This window comes from Camelus bactrianus, chromosome 23 (genome assembly GCF_048773025.1).
Source record: "Camelus bactrianus isolate YW-2024 breed Bactrian camel chromosome 23, ASM4877302v1, whole genome shotgun sequence".
NCBI lineage: Eukaryota > Metazoa > Chordata > Mammalia > Artiodactyla > Camelidae > Camelus > Camelus bactrianus.
Window position 1 is genome coordinate 10,386,023 of NC_133561.1, and position 18,152 is coordinate 10,404,174.

At 37.2% G+C, this 18,152-nt stretch overlaps 1 protein-coding gene across 1 annotated transcript in view; it reads right to left on the reverse strand.

The window, feature by feature from the left end:
• The window catches only part of USH2A (usherin), a 642,834-nt gene that overhangs the window by 495,154 nt on the left and 129,528 nt on the right, over window positions 1-18,152 (reverse strand). The window contains exons 13-14 of the mRNA XM_074351610.1: window positions 17,378-17,561; window positions 5,365-5,528 (exon numbers count right to left, since the gene is read on the reverse strand). Coding sequence (XP_074207711.1) covers window positions 5,365-5,528; window positions 17,378-17,561 — 348 coding nt within the window. The remainder of the gene's footprint in view (window positions 1-5,364; window positions 5,529-17,377; window positions 17,562-18,152) is intronic.

Here is an 18,152-nt window from a genome sequence, read left to right on the forward strand (position 1 = left end):
ATATACACATAAAAAAAAAACTAACACACAGACACATTATAATAAAACTTTCAAAAGCCAAAAATGAAGAAGCAAGACAGGTGGTTTGCTATATTCAATGGATTCTTATTAAGATATTTAGCAGAATTTTCATCAGAAACTCTGGAGAAAAGAAAAACAGTGGGATGATATATTCAAAGTGCTAAAAGAAAAAAAAAAAAAACAAAAAACCCTGCTGACTAAGAATCCTATTCTCAGCAAAACTATCCTTCAAGAGTGAAGGTGGAGTCAGGACATTTCCAGATAAACAAAGCTGAGGGAGTTTGTGACTATGGTACCTGCTCTGCAAGAAATGCTCAAGGGAGTCCTGCAGGGGAACCTGAATACGCATATATTCATAGCTCATTTGTGTTTAAATTTTCCTGACATTCTATTCACTTTTATGTCTGTCCTTGGCTATTTAGCCAGCTTTTTGTCATTCACGTTTTTTATTTCTACTTGCCAGAGAGGCTCTTATAGCTTTTCTTAAAATGATTTTATTATGGAAAAGTATATATAACATGAAATTTAACAAATTAATCATTTTAAATTAATCATTTAAAGTGTACAGTTCAGTGATACTAAATACTTTCATAATGTTGTGCACCAACAAACTGATAATCTTGATTTAATGGACAAATTCTCAGAAAGACAAAACTTACCAAGACTAAAATACAAAGAAATAGATCATCAGAATGTACCTGTACTAATGAGACTGAGTCAGTAATCAAATGTCTCACAACAAAGAAAAGCCCTAAACTTGATGGTTTAACTGGTGAATTGCATCAAACCTTTAGAAAAGAACTCACATCAATTCTTCTCAGATTTTTCCAAAAATCAGAAGAGGGAATACTTCCTAACTCAATCTACTAGGCCAGCATTATCCCAATACCCAAGCCAGACAAAGACATTACAAGAAAGCTACAGAGCAATATCCCTTATGAACTGATGCAAATATCGTCAACAACATACTAGCAAACCAAATTCAGCAACATTATTGAAAGGACTATACACCGTGACCAAGTGGGGCTTACTCCTGGAACACAAACAGATGTAAATTGATCAAAACAATACACCATACTAACAGAATAAAGAAAAATTAAACCATATGATCATCCTAATTGATGCAGAAAAACAATTTGGTAAACACTCTTTCAAAAATAAATAAATAAATGAACTGGAATAGAAGGAAACTGCCTCCAAAAAACAAAATCCATATATTAAAAACCTATTGCAAACATCACACTCAATGATGTAAGACTGAAAGCTTTTTCCTCTAGGATCAGGAACAAGGCAAGGATTCCTTCTGTCACCATTTCTATTCAGCATAGTACTGGAAGTTGTAGCCAGAGCAATTAGGCATGAAAGATTAAAAAAAAAAAAAAAAAAAAGAGAGACCCAAATCAAAAAGGAAAAAGTAAAATTATCTTTGGTCACAGAAGATATGATCTTATATACAGAAAACCCTAAAGATTACACACACACAAAACTGTTAGAACTAATAAATGAATTCAGCAATGCAGCAGAATACAAAGTCAAAAAATAAAAATCAGTTGGGTTTCTACATACTAACCATGAGCAATCTGGAAAGGAAATTATGAAAATAACTATTTATAATAGCATCAAAAAGAGTACTTAGGACTTAAATTAACCAAGGAAGTAAAAGACCTTTACACTGAAAACTAAAACTTTCCTGGCAGAAATTAAAGATGACATAAACACATGGAAACGCATCCCATATTCATGGATTAGAAGATTTCGTATTTTAAATGTCAATAGTACTCAAAGAAATTTACATATTTAATGGAATACTTGTCAAAATCTCAATGGCATTTTGTTGCAGAAATAGAAAAACATACCTTAAAATTCATATGCAATTTTGAGGGACCCCAAATAGCCAAAATAATCTTGAAAAAGAACAAAGATGGAAGACTTACACTTCCAGATTCCAAAACATACTACAATCCTAAAATAATCAAAATAATGTGGTACTGGCATAAAGACAGACATACAGACCAATGGGATAGAACAGAAAATCCAGAAACAAACACTCACATACATGACCAAATGTTTTTCGACAAGGGAGCCATGATCATTCAATAGGGGAAGCAGAGTCTTTTCAACAAACAGTGCTTGGAAAACTGGATATCCCCATGCGAAAGAATGAAGCTGAACCCATATCTGACACCATTTACAAAAATTAACTCAAAACAGATCAATGTTTTGAATGTAAGACCTAAAACTATAAAATTCTTAGATGAAAACTCAGGGTGAAAGCTTCAGAACATTCACAATATGACATCCTAGCACAGGTAACAAAAGAAAAAATTGACAAATTAGACTCCATCAGCATTTTGAACATCTGTTCACCAAAAGCACTATCAACAGCTTAAAATAAAAAGGAAACTCATAGAATGAAAGAAATGTTTCTGATGATTCTACCTGGTAAGGAGTTTGATATCCAGAATATATATGGAACTCCTAAAACTCAACAACAAACAAATAATTCAATTAAAAAACAGGCGAAGGACTTGAATCTCTATTTCTCCAAAGAAGATAAACAAATAGCCAATAAGCACATGAAAAAATGCTCAAAATCACTAACCACTAGGGAAATGCACATCTAAACTACAATGAGATACCATCTCACAAACAAAAGGAGGGCTCCTATAAATAGAGACAAAAACCAAATGTTGGTAAAGATGTAGAGAAATTGGAACCTTTGTGCACTGTTGGTGAGAATGTAAAATGATAAAGCTGCTGTGGAAAATGGAATGACAGTTCCTCAAAAAAATAAAAATAGAATTACCATGTGACCCAGCAATTCCAGTTCTGGGTATATACCCAATAAAACTGAAAGCCAAGTCTTGAAGAGATATATTCATAGCAGCCTTATTTAGCTAAGCTCATAGCCAGAAGTTTAGGGCAAACTAGAATGTCATTCAGTAGGAAAGCATGCAGAAAACACAACTCTAAATATCTGTTCTGTTTCTATGTCTCCACGTCGAAGAGAATGACTATCATTTTCAAAGCATGAAACAATTAGTCATAAGAAAGAACTAAATCACATAATAAGGAAACATATTAGGAGAGAGGGTCTAACTACTTTCTTTTAATTCAATTCTCCGGCACTCTGGAAATCATATTCCAGGAAGTCCAACCCCACTCCTTGTCCAAAAAAACCAAAAACAAAAACACACCAAAACAACCACAAAAAAAAAAAAAAAAGCACAGATGCTATTGCTAAACTTTTGCCAATGGTTAAGGAAGTGGAAAAGACAATAGTCACAATCTCATGGTTCCCAAACTGCACAGAACGACACCCTCAAACATTATGATTTCCAAGGAAAACCCATTCTTGACATCAGTTGGTCACAGAGAAAACTACTTGTCCAAGGGAATTCATCGTTTCAACAACAGACAGCACTACGTTCCTTTCAATCACATCATATCTTTGGGGAGCTGGTTGTTCTGCCTGTTGCTGGGATGAAAAGCAAGTACCATGTGAAAATCAGGGTAGAACAGGAAAAAAAGCAGTTCCATTCACTCATCCCACAGTTGGCACTTTCCTGCATCCCTCATTTGCTCCCTTCTATTACCATTGTGCCCATCACTCTTGTGCACTGTGCTTTGAATGCCTTCAAAGGCAGGAATCCTGCCTAATTTTTAACAATCAATTACCTCGGTTGATGCTGACCTGCTAACTTCACGCAGTGCTTTGTAAACACTGTGAAACACCAACCTCGAACAGCAGCAGCAAAACCACTACCACAAGTAGTTGGTAGAATGTAGTCAATACCAGGGATCACAATTTTAAAGACACAGAAAGTCAAAAAGGATATTTCAAGAAAAGAATAATTATAAATATGAGTTTTTTATATTATTAAAAGTTGGACGCATTTGGACAGACCAAAAATATATGGCCTAGAGAAGAAACATCTTAAAAGTGAATGTCCACAACTGCTAAGAAATGTAGCCCAGGTTTCCAGTGACCAGACGCTCCACTTTTGCCTGAGGTGCATCTCCTAGACTGTGTCTCAGGTGCAAGAACAGGTAGCAAAGTTGGAGCAGATGCCAACGCATTCACACAAAATTCACGGCAGAATCAATCAAAAAAAATGCTAAGATTCCGTACGTGGTATGTAAAGCTGCCACAATTGTAATATCAATGATTATCTACCACTGACATCCAAAGAAATATGCTGATATTTCTGCTGCACACAAATCAATCAATTATATAGCTAATAAGTGAATAACACATATTAATTCAATGTTCAGAGAATCCAGATATCTGTTTAGACTGTATTTACACTCAAAAGCAATTATGTGCTACTCCTTTCCCAAGAGTAGCCCAAGTACATTGAGTTTTACTTATACTAAAACCCAGAGACACCAGAGAAACACAGGACACTTAGGTACAAACACACAGGTACAAAATCTGAGTATGTCTTGTTAGTCATTAGCTACACCCTGCACTGTGACTCAGGACAGTCTAAAGACACCTCAAGGAGGATCTTCAGTCTACCATCTATCACAAAGGGCTCCTGACCACATGTTCTCACCAGGCATTTCTTGGGAATTCTGGAAAAGGCAAGGATATATGATCTTGAAGTAAATTCAAAGAAATCATCAATATGCTATGAAATTGTAGGAGTGCAGGTGACCTTGAGAAGTCAATTCCAGGCACTGAAGAATAGTCTTGAGAAGTGAAAAGATATCACACATGTAACATTTGGCTCCCAAGAGTTACAACAAAAATGTGACAGATGGTTAAACAACGAATGCAACTCAGAGTAGAAAGAAGGGAATATCAAATACAGGAGCAAGTTATACGCTGTGACAATAATGAGAACAACTGCTACAGTGTCAATAAACTGACAGCAGCAGAGTGTCCATAACATTTGGGGGCTGAAAGGACACAGAACTCACCATAAAGAAGTGTTAATCTTCCATGTGGTATAGCAATTACCTGGAAGTGTTCTTGTGTGTTGACCAATCATTCTGGTTTAACCAAGGCTGTCCTAATTTTTGCATTGAAAGTCCCACATTCTAGGAAAACTCTCAGTCCGGGGGGTAAACCAGGACCTTGGTCACCTTACTCGTGATACCAGTTCCAACACACCACTGTACATTCCCCACTACTGACATAATCATATAACCACATTCAATGACCCAATCAAGAGAAAAATTTCATTTAGTGTATTTTTTTTTTCATTTCTCACCTAAATTCTCCCACATTGTACCTAAGCCCTTCTGATGGGTTCTCGATGGAGTGAGAAATTAGTGAGACGCTCTGCCCTGCGTGATGTTGCTTCACACACCAGCATCAGGCCAGAGTTCACTTACTTTTGCTGCAGCCCAGTGGATTGTTGATATCCAAATGGCTTGCACTGGGAACACAAGTATCACACTTTGAGCCAGTGACAAATCGTTTACAGAAACACTGGCCTGTGACCAAGTGACAGGTTTCATTCAAGGCTCCTGAGAGATGACAATTGCAAGGCTGACATCTGAAAACAAGAGGAATAAACCATCAAAGACAGTAAGTGTTGATTAATAATGCATAGTGTAAGTGACATCTATTAATAACATCACGGAATAAGAGAGTCTGTTTTAGCCAGCATTTTGAAAAGGATTCTTGAGCTAAACAAAGATGAAATAAAACAAAACAGAAAAATACCTTTATCAAAATGCTACTCACAATAAAATTTTTATGAAGCCTTCTCTTTATAAATTAATTAACAGCAAAAAAAGTGTTTATTGCTTTTTTATATGCTACAACACAGCTTACGGATTATTTTGCATACTAGTTGCTCAATTAAGAATACTATAAACTTTTCATCCTCACAAAAGCAGTTCTCCTGACAGCTATAAATTAAGATCAGATATCCATAAAATTAAAATAATCTTTTCAAGTGTCTTTCAAGCTGTGAAACAGAAAACTGGGTGTGATTATTATTGCTCCCCCTAAAAGTCTTGCAATTCTATAGTTTTATAAAGACAAAATTATATAGTCTTATAAAGACTAAATTTCATGAAGAAAACCAAGTTTGAGGAAGACATGTTCAAACACTGTTGATGACTCAGTATGTTTCATTTCCTTTTTTATTTTATGCATAAACTCATTGACCCAAAATGATTGGCGAATAGAGTATTATTCTGATCTATGAAAAGATGCTACTGATATAAATGTAATGAGAGAACTTCATTTCAACTTAAATTTCTTGGACCCAACATTGCTCGTAAAAATCACTGTCTTGGCATTTTGCCGTGACAGAAACGAAAACCAGTTTTCTCAGAATGAATTACTCAAACACTTAGATCATGCCAATGTCACTGATTAGGATAAGGAATTTTGGCCACAGGAAGCACTAGAGAGACAAAAACAGTACATGTCAGAAGACCACCGCCTTTAAACAGGGACCTTGCATACAGTACATTTAAAACAACATTACGGATTCACCTATATTTTCTAATAAAGATTCTGGATGGACAGAGTTACTTTATCTCACTGCAACTTTTACGGTGTGATCTCCTGGGTAATCATTCAACACCCTTAAAAAAGCCGATAAAAGCTAAGGCTGCTAAATAAGCTGCAAATTTGTTTTATGGACTAATATCACCCTGGGAATAAATAAAGTACAGTCTGTCTCGAAAACCACTATACTGTAGTTTGCCCTTTTTATGTCATGATAAAAGGACATTTTCCCTACCAACAACTATACTGTGTCTTTTACATACAGACATTGCATCAGAACTCCATCTCATATGATATTTTGTTTAGGCTAGTTAAGCATGAGAGCTGAAGAAAATTATGCATGGAAATTAAAATGGAATTATAGAAGCAACAAAATATTTAATTTGTGCCTAACTTCATTATATGCTATCACTTAGAGTATATTGTTTGGAGGCTTTTAATGTAATAGTGGGAGGCATAAACGATAAGATGCAAGCTTCTCTCAATGCATACATATACATCACCACACCACTCATGGATAAGTGTCTCCTGAGTATTTCAGTTTTTATTACCATTCACTCATGAGACAATCACATTTATTTTACATAGGGTACACTTAGAGTAATAGTTTCCAGTGTATAACATGATTCCTTTCCTTGATGGAGATCTATTTTCTTCAAGCTAACTGCCACACGCTTAACTCCAAGTCAGCTTCGTCAATATCTGTGGGATATTAAGTTCCAAATCCAGGTGGAATAAATAAACCACTTTCCTAGGAAAGCATGCAGTGTTTTAGCAATTAAATGTGACTCCTCCTGATTTCACAGTTTCTTATCCCAACCACTGTTACAGCCAACTTCACTGACTTCTAATAATTGCTTGACTTCAGTAAGAGAGATTTTTACCTGAACGAAGTTCATAGGAGACTTTTTGGGATATTATAGTTTGTTTTTAGGCTAAAGGACACTGGGGACAATTTTGTAATTAAGGTTTAAGTAAAATGATTCCTTTAAATTACTCAGCCACTTGAATATAATTTTAAGTATTTCCAAGACTCTTTAGCAAATAAGCTACAAGTTTGATGTCATTTTACAAGTTATCTCTTCTCAAGAGCATCTCCTAAATGAAATATATTTCACGTTTATTAAAACAAAATTATACATAATAATGGAAAAGACACTTTAAGCTTAGAAAGAGAAACACCAAACTAAGATGAATTGTGATATTGATTTTGTCAGGATAAATGGGTTTTGTAATATTAATATAAAGAAACCTTTATTACACTGACTCTCCTGGCACGGCTAGAGCTTCTCCCACAATCTGTTTAAAATCTTCATTTTTCATCCTTATGGGAAAACCTCACTTGCTAAATGGATTTCATAAAGAGTAATCTGTCAAGATTTATACAGATAAACAATTTGTGATGTTTATTGACCAGTTCATTATGGTAAACAAAACAGGAGTAAAACACTGCTAATCTCTGCCAGCCTCGTCCTATTTCAGTTCTGTTTGGGTCCTTACGTAACTCAGCATTTATTGGATACAATGGGAAAGAAGTTAATTGGCTTCTGTCTCTTCAGTCACAATGCTCATATATTTCCCTTTCCAGGGAGCTTCTTCCAGTTGTGGGAACAGTAAGAGAAGGGGGTTATTCTACTTATTACTACTGTGGAAACATCACTATGAATGAAGGGACTGTGGTTCAATAGTGAGTTTTACTGTCAGAAACTTCATCCTGTGAGGAAGAGCTACTGTGGGAGGTCCAGGGATACGGTCCAGGATATAGATAACTTTATGGACGTTTCTCATTGGACACCTCTCTTCTGTCTGGGGCCTCAACTCACAGGTACCATCAAATTGATTCAAATATATTGATCGACATAAATAACATTCACTGAGGGCCGATTATTCTCCAGGAATGGAACAGGCACTGAGGATGTAAAGATAAGCTGTCCTTGTCTTCAAAGAGCTCATAGTCCAGTGAGAAATGTTCTTTAAAAAATGGAAAGAGCAGTAAGAAAGATGTATGCAGACTCTCTGGGGGCACAGAAAAGGGGCAACTACTTAGTCTGGAAGTAAGGGAGGGGGACAGGGAAAGGAGTATTAAGAAGGAATCTTGAAGATGTTTGGGCTGAATATTAAAAGATGAAGAGGAATAAACCAGGCAAGTCAGGGAGGGGAGAAAATAGACAAGAAACAGCAGGAGAGGATGTGAAATTTGAAGCAATTCAAAATTTGGGGATGTAAATTCAAAACACGGAGGTGGTGATAGATAAAGTTGGAAAGGTAAGCAGAGGTGAGATATTGCTAGACTAGGCGCAACTGTGGCAGTGGTAAGGAGTGGGACAGATTTAAAAAATGTTTAGTAAGTAAAATCAATAGGATGGGGTGGACAAGTTGAAAAGAGTGAAAGGGGAAGCCAAGAGGAGAGAAGGGCATAGAGGTACTCCCACCGTTCTTATTTGCTGATGGGTGGATCATGGGGACATCATTTAACACCAAGAATAAAGGAGGAAGAGACCTTAAGTTGTTGAGGAATTTTAGACAGGGGTTATTCACAATTATTAATGAACAGAAAAGAAAGAGGCTTCAAGACAAATTGGAGAAATTGGACGAAGAGTTTTCTTCCATCGGTCCCCAGCACAAAGACTAGAAACACAGTAAGTGTTCAATACATGTTGCTGAATAGCTGAATGAACAAAGCACTAGGAGAGGTTTAGACTGGTAACAGGACACTACAGCTCAATTACCAATGTAACTCTTTTGAGCCCTTTCTGATTGGCATAGTTGTCCCCCTGGCTAACCTCTACTCAAGGAAGGGACCACTTTTCTTCAAGGGCTGACCATCTGCTCTGACTCCCTAAGGCTAGAAGATTTCTAGGTTCAGTCCTCTGCTGCAGGATCTCTTGAGTGTTAGAGTGCCCTCTAGAGGAGGGTGGTTTTCCCCTCTACAGTGAAGTATAGTTTCACTGAAATTCTTAGTTTTCCTTTCTTCACAGCCCACCAGCAGCATCAGATTCTCTAGGAACTGGAATCTCAGTTCCAGGAGAGGGACTTGGGGCTTGGAGATCCTGTGTGCGTGGACCGAAAACCATACTCACGTGGCTTATTGGAGAGGAAGTGAGCAGTACTGTGTCATCAAGAGGGGAGGATTTAACAGTGCCCAACCCACCACTCTCCCCGGTGAAGCCGTCCCATAAGTAAAGGGACTCCTAAAAACTGGACCTGGGCAGTGACGTCCTTGAATCCAGGCAACAGAGCCATCTGAGTCCAGGGTGGGGACATTCCTGCCATCTGAAGAGCTTGCTTAGCAAGGATCTGCCACTTTCTTCTTTGATGGCACTCCAGTAATATAGACTATGTTCAACACACTGGTCTCCAAGACCAAACAGTTAAAAGAAACAGTAATCCCTGAACACTCACTATAGTAAAAATATGACACATGTTTACATCTAGAAACTCTAGCGTCCCTTTCCTTAGCTTCCCCATTATATTAACACAGTAACTTTGAGGTCAGAAAGCAGATTCAAATTCATAGAGCGCTCTCAGGGAGAAGCAACAATACTAATTCTGTGACCCTAGAAGTCAGAAAAAAAGACTAGACAAGAAAGTAACAGGAATGAAATTTTTGCTTCATATGAAGAAGAGATTTCTATCTTTCTCAGATGAGAGCTGCTTGGCATGTACATGAAATGCTTCATGAGATAATAAGCTTTTTTTAGTCCCATGTTTTCAGCAGAAGCTGAATGTCCACTTATTCTGAAAAGGTGATTTAGGTAGAGAAATGTCTAGGGGTACAGTTTAACCAAAAATTACTTTTAAATTCCTTTACAAGTCTATAAAGCTCTGATTCTTGGATGCTTGGTGGGACTAAATAACCTGCTCAGGGTGACAGTGAATCTGGTTATACAGTTAGTAATCTTTATCTAAAAAAGAAAGCATCTTTACCTAAATGTTTTAGACTCTGTGGTCCCCATGACCTCTGTTGCAACTCAACTCTTCTGTAGTTAGTGTAAGAGCAGCCACAGACAGCACGTAAAGACTGACTATTACCATCTTCCAATAAAGTTTTATTTCCATAAGCAGGTGGCAGGTCAGCTCTGGTCCGCAGGCCATAGCTTGCTGAACCTTGGTACAGTAGGTTGAATTACGCACGCTCCCCCTCAACAAGGCCGAAGTCCTAATCTCCAGACCTTGTGAATATGTTACCTTCCTTGGCAAAAGGAACTTGGCAGATTTGAAATGATGAGATTATACGTGAATGCCTGATGTGATCACAAGGGTCCTTACAGAAGAAAGGTAAGAAGGTGAGCGTTAGAGAAGATGTAAGAACATAAGCAGAAGTCAAGAGATGACAGGAAACACTACTCAGCTGCTTTGAGGGTGAAGAAAGTAGCTGTAAGCTAAGGGATGTGGGTGGCATCTGGAACTGAGAAAGCAAGGAAATGGACTTTCTCCAAGTGTCCAAAGTAAGCATAGGCCCCATGACACCTTGATTTCAGCCCAGTGAAACTAACTTAGGAATTCTGACTTCCATAACTGTAAGATAACAGGTTAAGATAATACATTCATGTTGTTTTATGCCACTAAGTTTGTAGTAAATAGTTGTATCAGTAACAGGAAACTAATAAATCTGGTCTAGGAGAAAGGCCATAATTGGAACTAAATATCTTGATATCCAACATTTTGTTATTTCTATTACATCGCATTGAATAAATGCTACTAATTTACAATATCTGACTTTTCTTAGGGATTTGCATAGAATAAGTATTAAAGGAAGATATATCATTTAGTGGTCATGGCAGACTGCAAAAAAATGACAATTCTTTCACCGTTCTCTTCCTGCAGGTCCTTCACAAACAACACTGATTCCTCTCGTCAAAAAGCAGAGTCTGTTCCCCCTCTCCTGAATACAGGCTGGCCTGTGACTTGTTTGGCCAACAGACAAAGGCAAAAGTAACATTGTAGCAGTTCCAAGCATAGGCCCCCAGTGTCCCAGAACCCTTCTGCTTTCTTTCTTTCATCTCCCTCACCCTAGGTAAGAGCCAGCTGTCAACAAAGAGTCCTGGAGGAGCAGGCATCGATGAGGCACCTTCCCCATTCTTCCACTATTACATCATGAAAGGAAATAAGTGGACAAGAAAGTTATCTGCTTCCCTTTGAAGTCGTCGATCTGGTTCTCAGAGAAAAGACCAATTGAGATCCACTGGAAACATGCATGTAAAAAGATGACCAGACCACATCTATAGCTTAGTGTTCACATGGAGAACAGGTGCAGTGAAACCAAAAATAATCTGGTCACAGAAGACTTCTACTTGATGGTTTAGAAGTCTGAGCTTTTAGATTCCCTGGCCAGCCTAGATCCCGATTCTCTACCATCCAAGGGATACTGCACTTCATGGTGTGTCAGCTCGTGAGTAAGAGGCAAGTAGTAATACTTCTAGCTCCTTAAGGCTTAAAAAAAATAGACAATATACAACTAGTGAATATAGAGGAAAGAAGTGATTATGTAAGAAACCTTTGGTGGATTGTGATGTGTGGATGTCATGTCAGATGAACTGGAGTAGTCTTGTAGGCTGCAGGAAGGAGGACTTGGAGTTACAGGTCAACTTGAGGACAGGACCAGAGAGTGCACTGTGTCAAACATGGGTCTCAACTACCCACTGAGACAAACTGAATGTGGCCCATTTTTTTGTCTCATTGCCTTTGGTTTAGACAGATATGATATACTTTTTTTTTTTTTTTGCTTTATTGATTTTTCAGTGGGCAGAAGTTTTTTGCTCCTTTGTTTTCCATACTGATTCAATCATGTTTGCTTTATGTGTCCATGGTAAATGGAGTGATTTTGCACTTGGATCAGCTTTTAAAATACATGCCCCCTTTCTGTGATAGACAACTTCTGAAGAATGAATAACTTGGATAAAAAGAGGCAAAGGATTTTCCAGCTTGCTCCTGTTGTGTTTGGTGCAATTTGTTGTTGTTGCTGTACTTTAGGGTCAGGGACTATTTTATTTTATTTATTTTGACCTTGGAAGTATAAAAAGAAGTATACAAAATAAGCCAAGCGGAAAATATAGCAAACATCGCTCTGCATGGTAAAGAGAACATGGAGTAGGGTTGGGGATATGTGTGAACTTCATGGAGGGGAGTTAAATAAAATCCTCTGAATATATAAATGGAAAAAGCAGATGAGAAATTTAATTTATTTTCTAAACCAGTGAAGAGATACAATACTTTTCCTTGCTTAACAATACTTACAATCTTTGTAGAATTTTAGAAATTAATAAATTTATACTTGTAAGTACCTCACACAGGGTGAGATTCAAGGTACAGTTGAATGATTTTAGATGATTTTCTTCGTTTTTTAAAAACTTTAATATCAGGGCCCAAATAGTTATTTTTCTATACTGTATGTGTGTATACATTTAGACCATGAGTGGATTTTTTTTCCTTTGGGGAATGAAAATTCCTTATATTTGATAGAATCCCATATATTTGAGCCATCTTTGCACACATTTTCCAAATAGTCAGTGTTAGTATATATATACAAAGTAACAACCAGGAGTCAACAGAGAGATTTCAATATCACTTAGGAATGGGATGGAAAACATAAAAAGAATAAAACCCATTTATATCTCTTCTCAATGATGAGCAAAAGTAGAAACTCAAGCAAGTCTCACTTTCCCATTTTGAAACATCTTTCTCTATGACCTTCTGTGCTAGAGAATTTCTTCTCTAACAGTCATCAGTGTTAAAGTGAAACCCGACAGCAGAATTCATCAGTGGAACAGAAGGGTCAACTCTAGACACAGGCATTCCGTGCAACTGATTAAACAACAGACAAGTCCTGCTGATCTCCTTGGGCCCTATATGGTCAAGGGAGGCTTTATTTTCACTCTTTGTTTCAGAGAAGCTGCATTATATATGGTGGCTCTTGCTTTCAATTTCTAGCAGCAGCCTATGCTCAGTATCAGAGCCAACTCTGCCCAATCTGACAGCATCTGAGCCCTACTCACACCTGGGTAGTGCGGACTTAAATAGATTTTTTTTTTTTAAGGTTTATATCCCTTTCATTAAGATGATGATGGCATGGGACTTTTATTTTTTACTTTTGGAGGAGGTGAGGAAAGTAAAGCAAATGAGAACTTCTTCTGTGTTGGCTATATTAAGAATGGGATGCATGAGGGACATGCAAATTTAAGACAGAGAGACAACAAGCCATAGGCCTAGAGCCCATGACAGAGATATGAATGAGTGATAATATATTTGAGAGGCATTTATACACATGTAGTGGTTGAGATCATAGACACAGATATGCAAGTTGAAGAGGCATACTAAATCAGCAAAAGAGACAGAAAACAAATCAGAGAAGGAGAATCTTGGAAGCCAAAGGAAGAGATAATTTTAAGAGACAGGGAGAACAATAAAATAGTTGGCACACTGGAGAATCATGAGTCATAAGAAGAAATCATAAATTAATTTTACTTTTATGGGGCTAATATCCCTATCTGCCATCTGGATATAAAGTGAATCAATTGCATTGTCTGGACTTTCTTAGGTAATAGAAAGTCCTACAGTTACTTTATATTGCAAAGCACAGGTTCAACAAGATCAAAACTGGAGGCATTAAACTTTTTTATTTCAAATATATTACAAAGCTATAGTAATCAAAATGGTATGATACTGGCATAAAAACAGATATCTAGACCAATGGCACAGAATAGAGAGCCCAGTAAAAAATCCACACCTATCAGTGCATGGATCTTCAAAAAGGGTATTAGGAGCATACAATGAGGAAAGGATAGCCTCTTCCACCAGTGGTGTTGGCGAGACTGAATATTCACAAGCAGAAGAATAAAATTGGACCCTTAAATCACCATACACAAAAATCAACTGAAAATGGATTAAAGACTCAAATGTAACATCAGAAACTAAAACGACCTGAAGTAAACATAAGGAAAAAGCTTCCTAACAATGGTCTGGTTAATAATTTTGTGGTTATGACACCAAAGCTCAGGCAAAAAAGTAAAAAGGTGAACCAAAACTCTTTTGAACAACAAAGGAAATAACCAACAGAGTGGGGGAAAAAAAAGATGAACTAAAAAGCTTTTATACAGGCAGAGGAATTAATCAAGAGTGAAAAGAAAACCCACAGAATGAGAATATTTTCAAACCTTCCATCTGATAAGGGGTTAATATCCAAAATATATAAGAAACTCCTAGAACTCAATAGCAAAAATACAAACAACCTGATTTTAAAAAGTGAGTAAAGAAAGTGCATACGCATTTCTCCAAAGAAGACATGCAAATGGCCAACAGGTCCATTAAAAGGTGTCCAACATCACCAGTCATCAGGCAAATGCAAATAAAAACCACAGTGACATGTCACCTCACACCTGTCAGAATAGCTATTCTCAAAAAGACAAAAGCCAGGTGTTGGTAAGGAGGTAGAGAAAAGGGAACCCTTGCACACTGTTGGTGGGAGTGTATGTTGGTACAGCCACATGGAAAACAGTGTAAAAGTTCCTTTAAAAATTAAAAATAGGACTATCATATGATTCCAGCAATCCCACTTGTGGGTATATATCCAAAGGAAATTAAATCAGGATCTTGAAGAGCTCTCTGCACTCCTATGTTCATTGTAGCATTATTCACAATAGCCAAGATAGGGAAACAACCTAAGTGACCATCAATGGATGAATGGATAAACAAAATGTGGTGTGTGCGTACTTCCTTATTTGACTCGATATAATTATGAGTCAACTAATATGTAAAGATATATCATTCTATTCATATGAAAATTGTCATAAATCTTTTTACTCTGAACCCACATTTACTCTGGATCTTTTACTCTGTTGAACCTACCCAGCTTTTCAAACTTCAGCTCCATCTCCTAGACTCTAGCCTACACTCAATCCTTTTATTTTATTGAGTTCTGCTTTCTTGATTTTAACCTAATAATATAGTCATCATTGTTGTTGTTTTTTATTACGTAGTTTATGGCTCTTCTTATTCCTCATCAATTTAGGTTAACTTTTCAAGCCAGCTTTGAGCCCAGGGACTGATTCCAGTGTTAGCCAGTTCTACTGCAGAGCAATAGGTGTAAGCAATTCTTGGTCCAGGATTAGACTGAGATAGGGAGTGGGTTGAGTAGATAAATGAAGGAAAAGCAGAATGGGGTAAAGTTCAGCCTGAGTCTTAAAGTATTGAAGGGGAAAGGAAGTGGTAAATGAAAGGAATCAGGTTTCACTTAAAGAAAGTTAAGTGAAAAAGTTGAGACAATTAGACATCTCTTGGTCATTGAAGAGGGGTTTTGCCAAGAAGAACAAGGGAGATCAAGAGGGAAAATGGCTGAGATGGGCACAGCATTTCATAGACAGGCATGAGCAGCCCAAAGACGACAGCTAACTGGGGCAGATATTTGTCTTTTGGTAATTAAGTGTTGTCAGAAAGACTACGGAAAAGTCAGGAACTCAAACGACAGAGGTGGCCAGGAGTGTAAGAAACCAAGTCCAGAGTTCCAACTGGGGAATATGTGAGACGGTCTTTCAACAAAATGTACCTAGAGGAGGTAGTATGTGCAATAACTGGCCCTGATTTTACTATCAAAACCCTGGTAACACTTATTATTTAACATTGACTGTACCATGTGTTTTTCTATACTCCGAGTGATTTAGTATTTATAGAAAAGAGTGGTGATACTCTCAGACTAACCAAGATGATAGTCCAATGGTAACAGAAGTGGATCAGCATGGATTTGAAAAAAAAGATATGCAATAAGAATATAAAATTGTTTTCATAAATATTCTAAATCTCATTTTAAAGTTTTTTTTTTAATCAAGTTGAATTTTGGTAGAAAACCAAATGAACTAGTTTGAGTTCTTTTTCAATAATTTACCTTGTCACCCTGTCCACACTCTAATCAAGGTGTTAATGAAGAGTGTAATGGCCAAAAAGCAGGCAGCAGGGGGGCAATGAGTTGAAAAGATAATATCAAACCTTTGAATAATTAGCATTTATATTTATAAATACACACATATTGAGAAACAAATTTGACTGGTGTGCACAGAACACAGCACTAGTTTCTTGGGAATAGGAACCTCAGATAATTCATGGATATAGTCCCAACCCTAGACAAATTTATAATCTAACCAGACCAAAACACACACACACACACACACACACACACACACGAAATTGGCATCCCAGCACAGCTTAAGAAATACAGCAATAAGCACAAATGCATGAAAGCAAATGCAACAGATATAAAGGAAATAAGAAGTAGGACATTAAAGACAGTGTAACTTTGAAAAGTGGTTAATTTACTTTCAGCATGTATTTTACACACTGGGAAAGAAATCTTATCACTGAATACAAAGATATGTTTCTCATCTGCCAGTCTTTAAACTTAAATTAGAAAGGCAAAGAGAACATAAATGCATCAGTAGATTAATTTAAAAAAGCAGTAAATCCAGGGGCCACGTAGAACAAAATATGTATACACATATGCTACCAATCGTCCTTGTGTGTGCACGTGCATGTGTGTGCACATGTGTATTTTCCTCTCTGAGTATTTCTTTACCTGTCTTTCTCCACATCCAAATTTTGAATTCTCTGTGAAAAAGTAATTTCATTTAGTTATATGTTCCCAGACCCTAATACTGGACACATCTATCAATGTATGGCAACCTATACTGTGGAACCCTAGGAAATATGCAAAGATTACCATTATGTTTAATAAATGCAGACATCAAACAATAAAAGAATACATCAACACACTAAGGAGGGCAGAAATACTGCTTTTTACAAAAGATACTTCCAAAAAAATCACTGTTAGTTAAAGCAAAAAGTCACTGCAAATGTAACCTATTAAAATTATAAATGGTTTTCATAAATATTTACCTTCCAGTCTGAGGATCAAATCCAAAGTAAAGGTCCTTACAATGGTCACAACCTTGCCCAGCAATGGAGGCATCTTGGCAAACGCACTGGCCAGTCAAGCTATCGCAGATGTGATTAACTGCACCAGCTGTGTGGCAGGAACACGGCAGGCAGCCAGTGGCATTGCCCGGAGAAATATAAAAACCTGGAAATAAAGAAATGAAAAGTTTCCATTATGCTTTCTATCCAGTCTTTTCTCAAACAATAGTATGTTGGTTACACCAAGAAACAGAGCTCTCTCACGCCACCACTTAACTCCCCATATGAATGTGGCTGAGCTCTTCTTGACCAGTAAGTCAATTACGACCAAAGAAAGACTGAGTGAATAACTGACGTTGTTCCTGGGTGTCGTCCCGGCACTGACAATTCAATGCACGTAAAACCTCCTTCATGACCTTTCCACTAAAGACTGGTCCTCCTCTAATCATCTCCATTTCAGCAAACAGCATCACCATCTAGTATTCAGTTGCTCCACCTGGAACCCTGAGGTACCATTGCTAAGGCAGCCAGATGAAATACAGAATGCCCAGTTAAATTTGAATTCCTGATAAACAATGATTTAAAAAAAATAAAACTATGTCCCATGTTATACTTGCTTATAATAAAAAAAAATTGTTGTCTGAAATTCAAATGTAACTGAGCATCCTGTATTCTGCTAACACTGGCAACACTTGATTCTGTCACTTCCTTCTGCCCCTACGTCTAGCTAATTACTAAGTCCTTTGAATACTGTCTT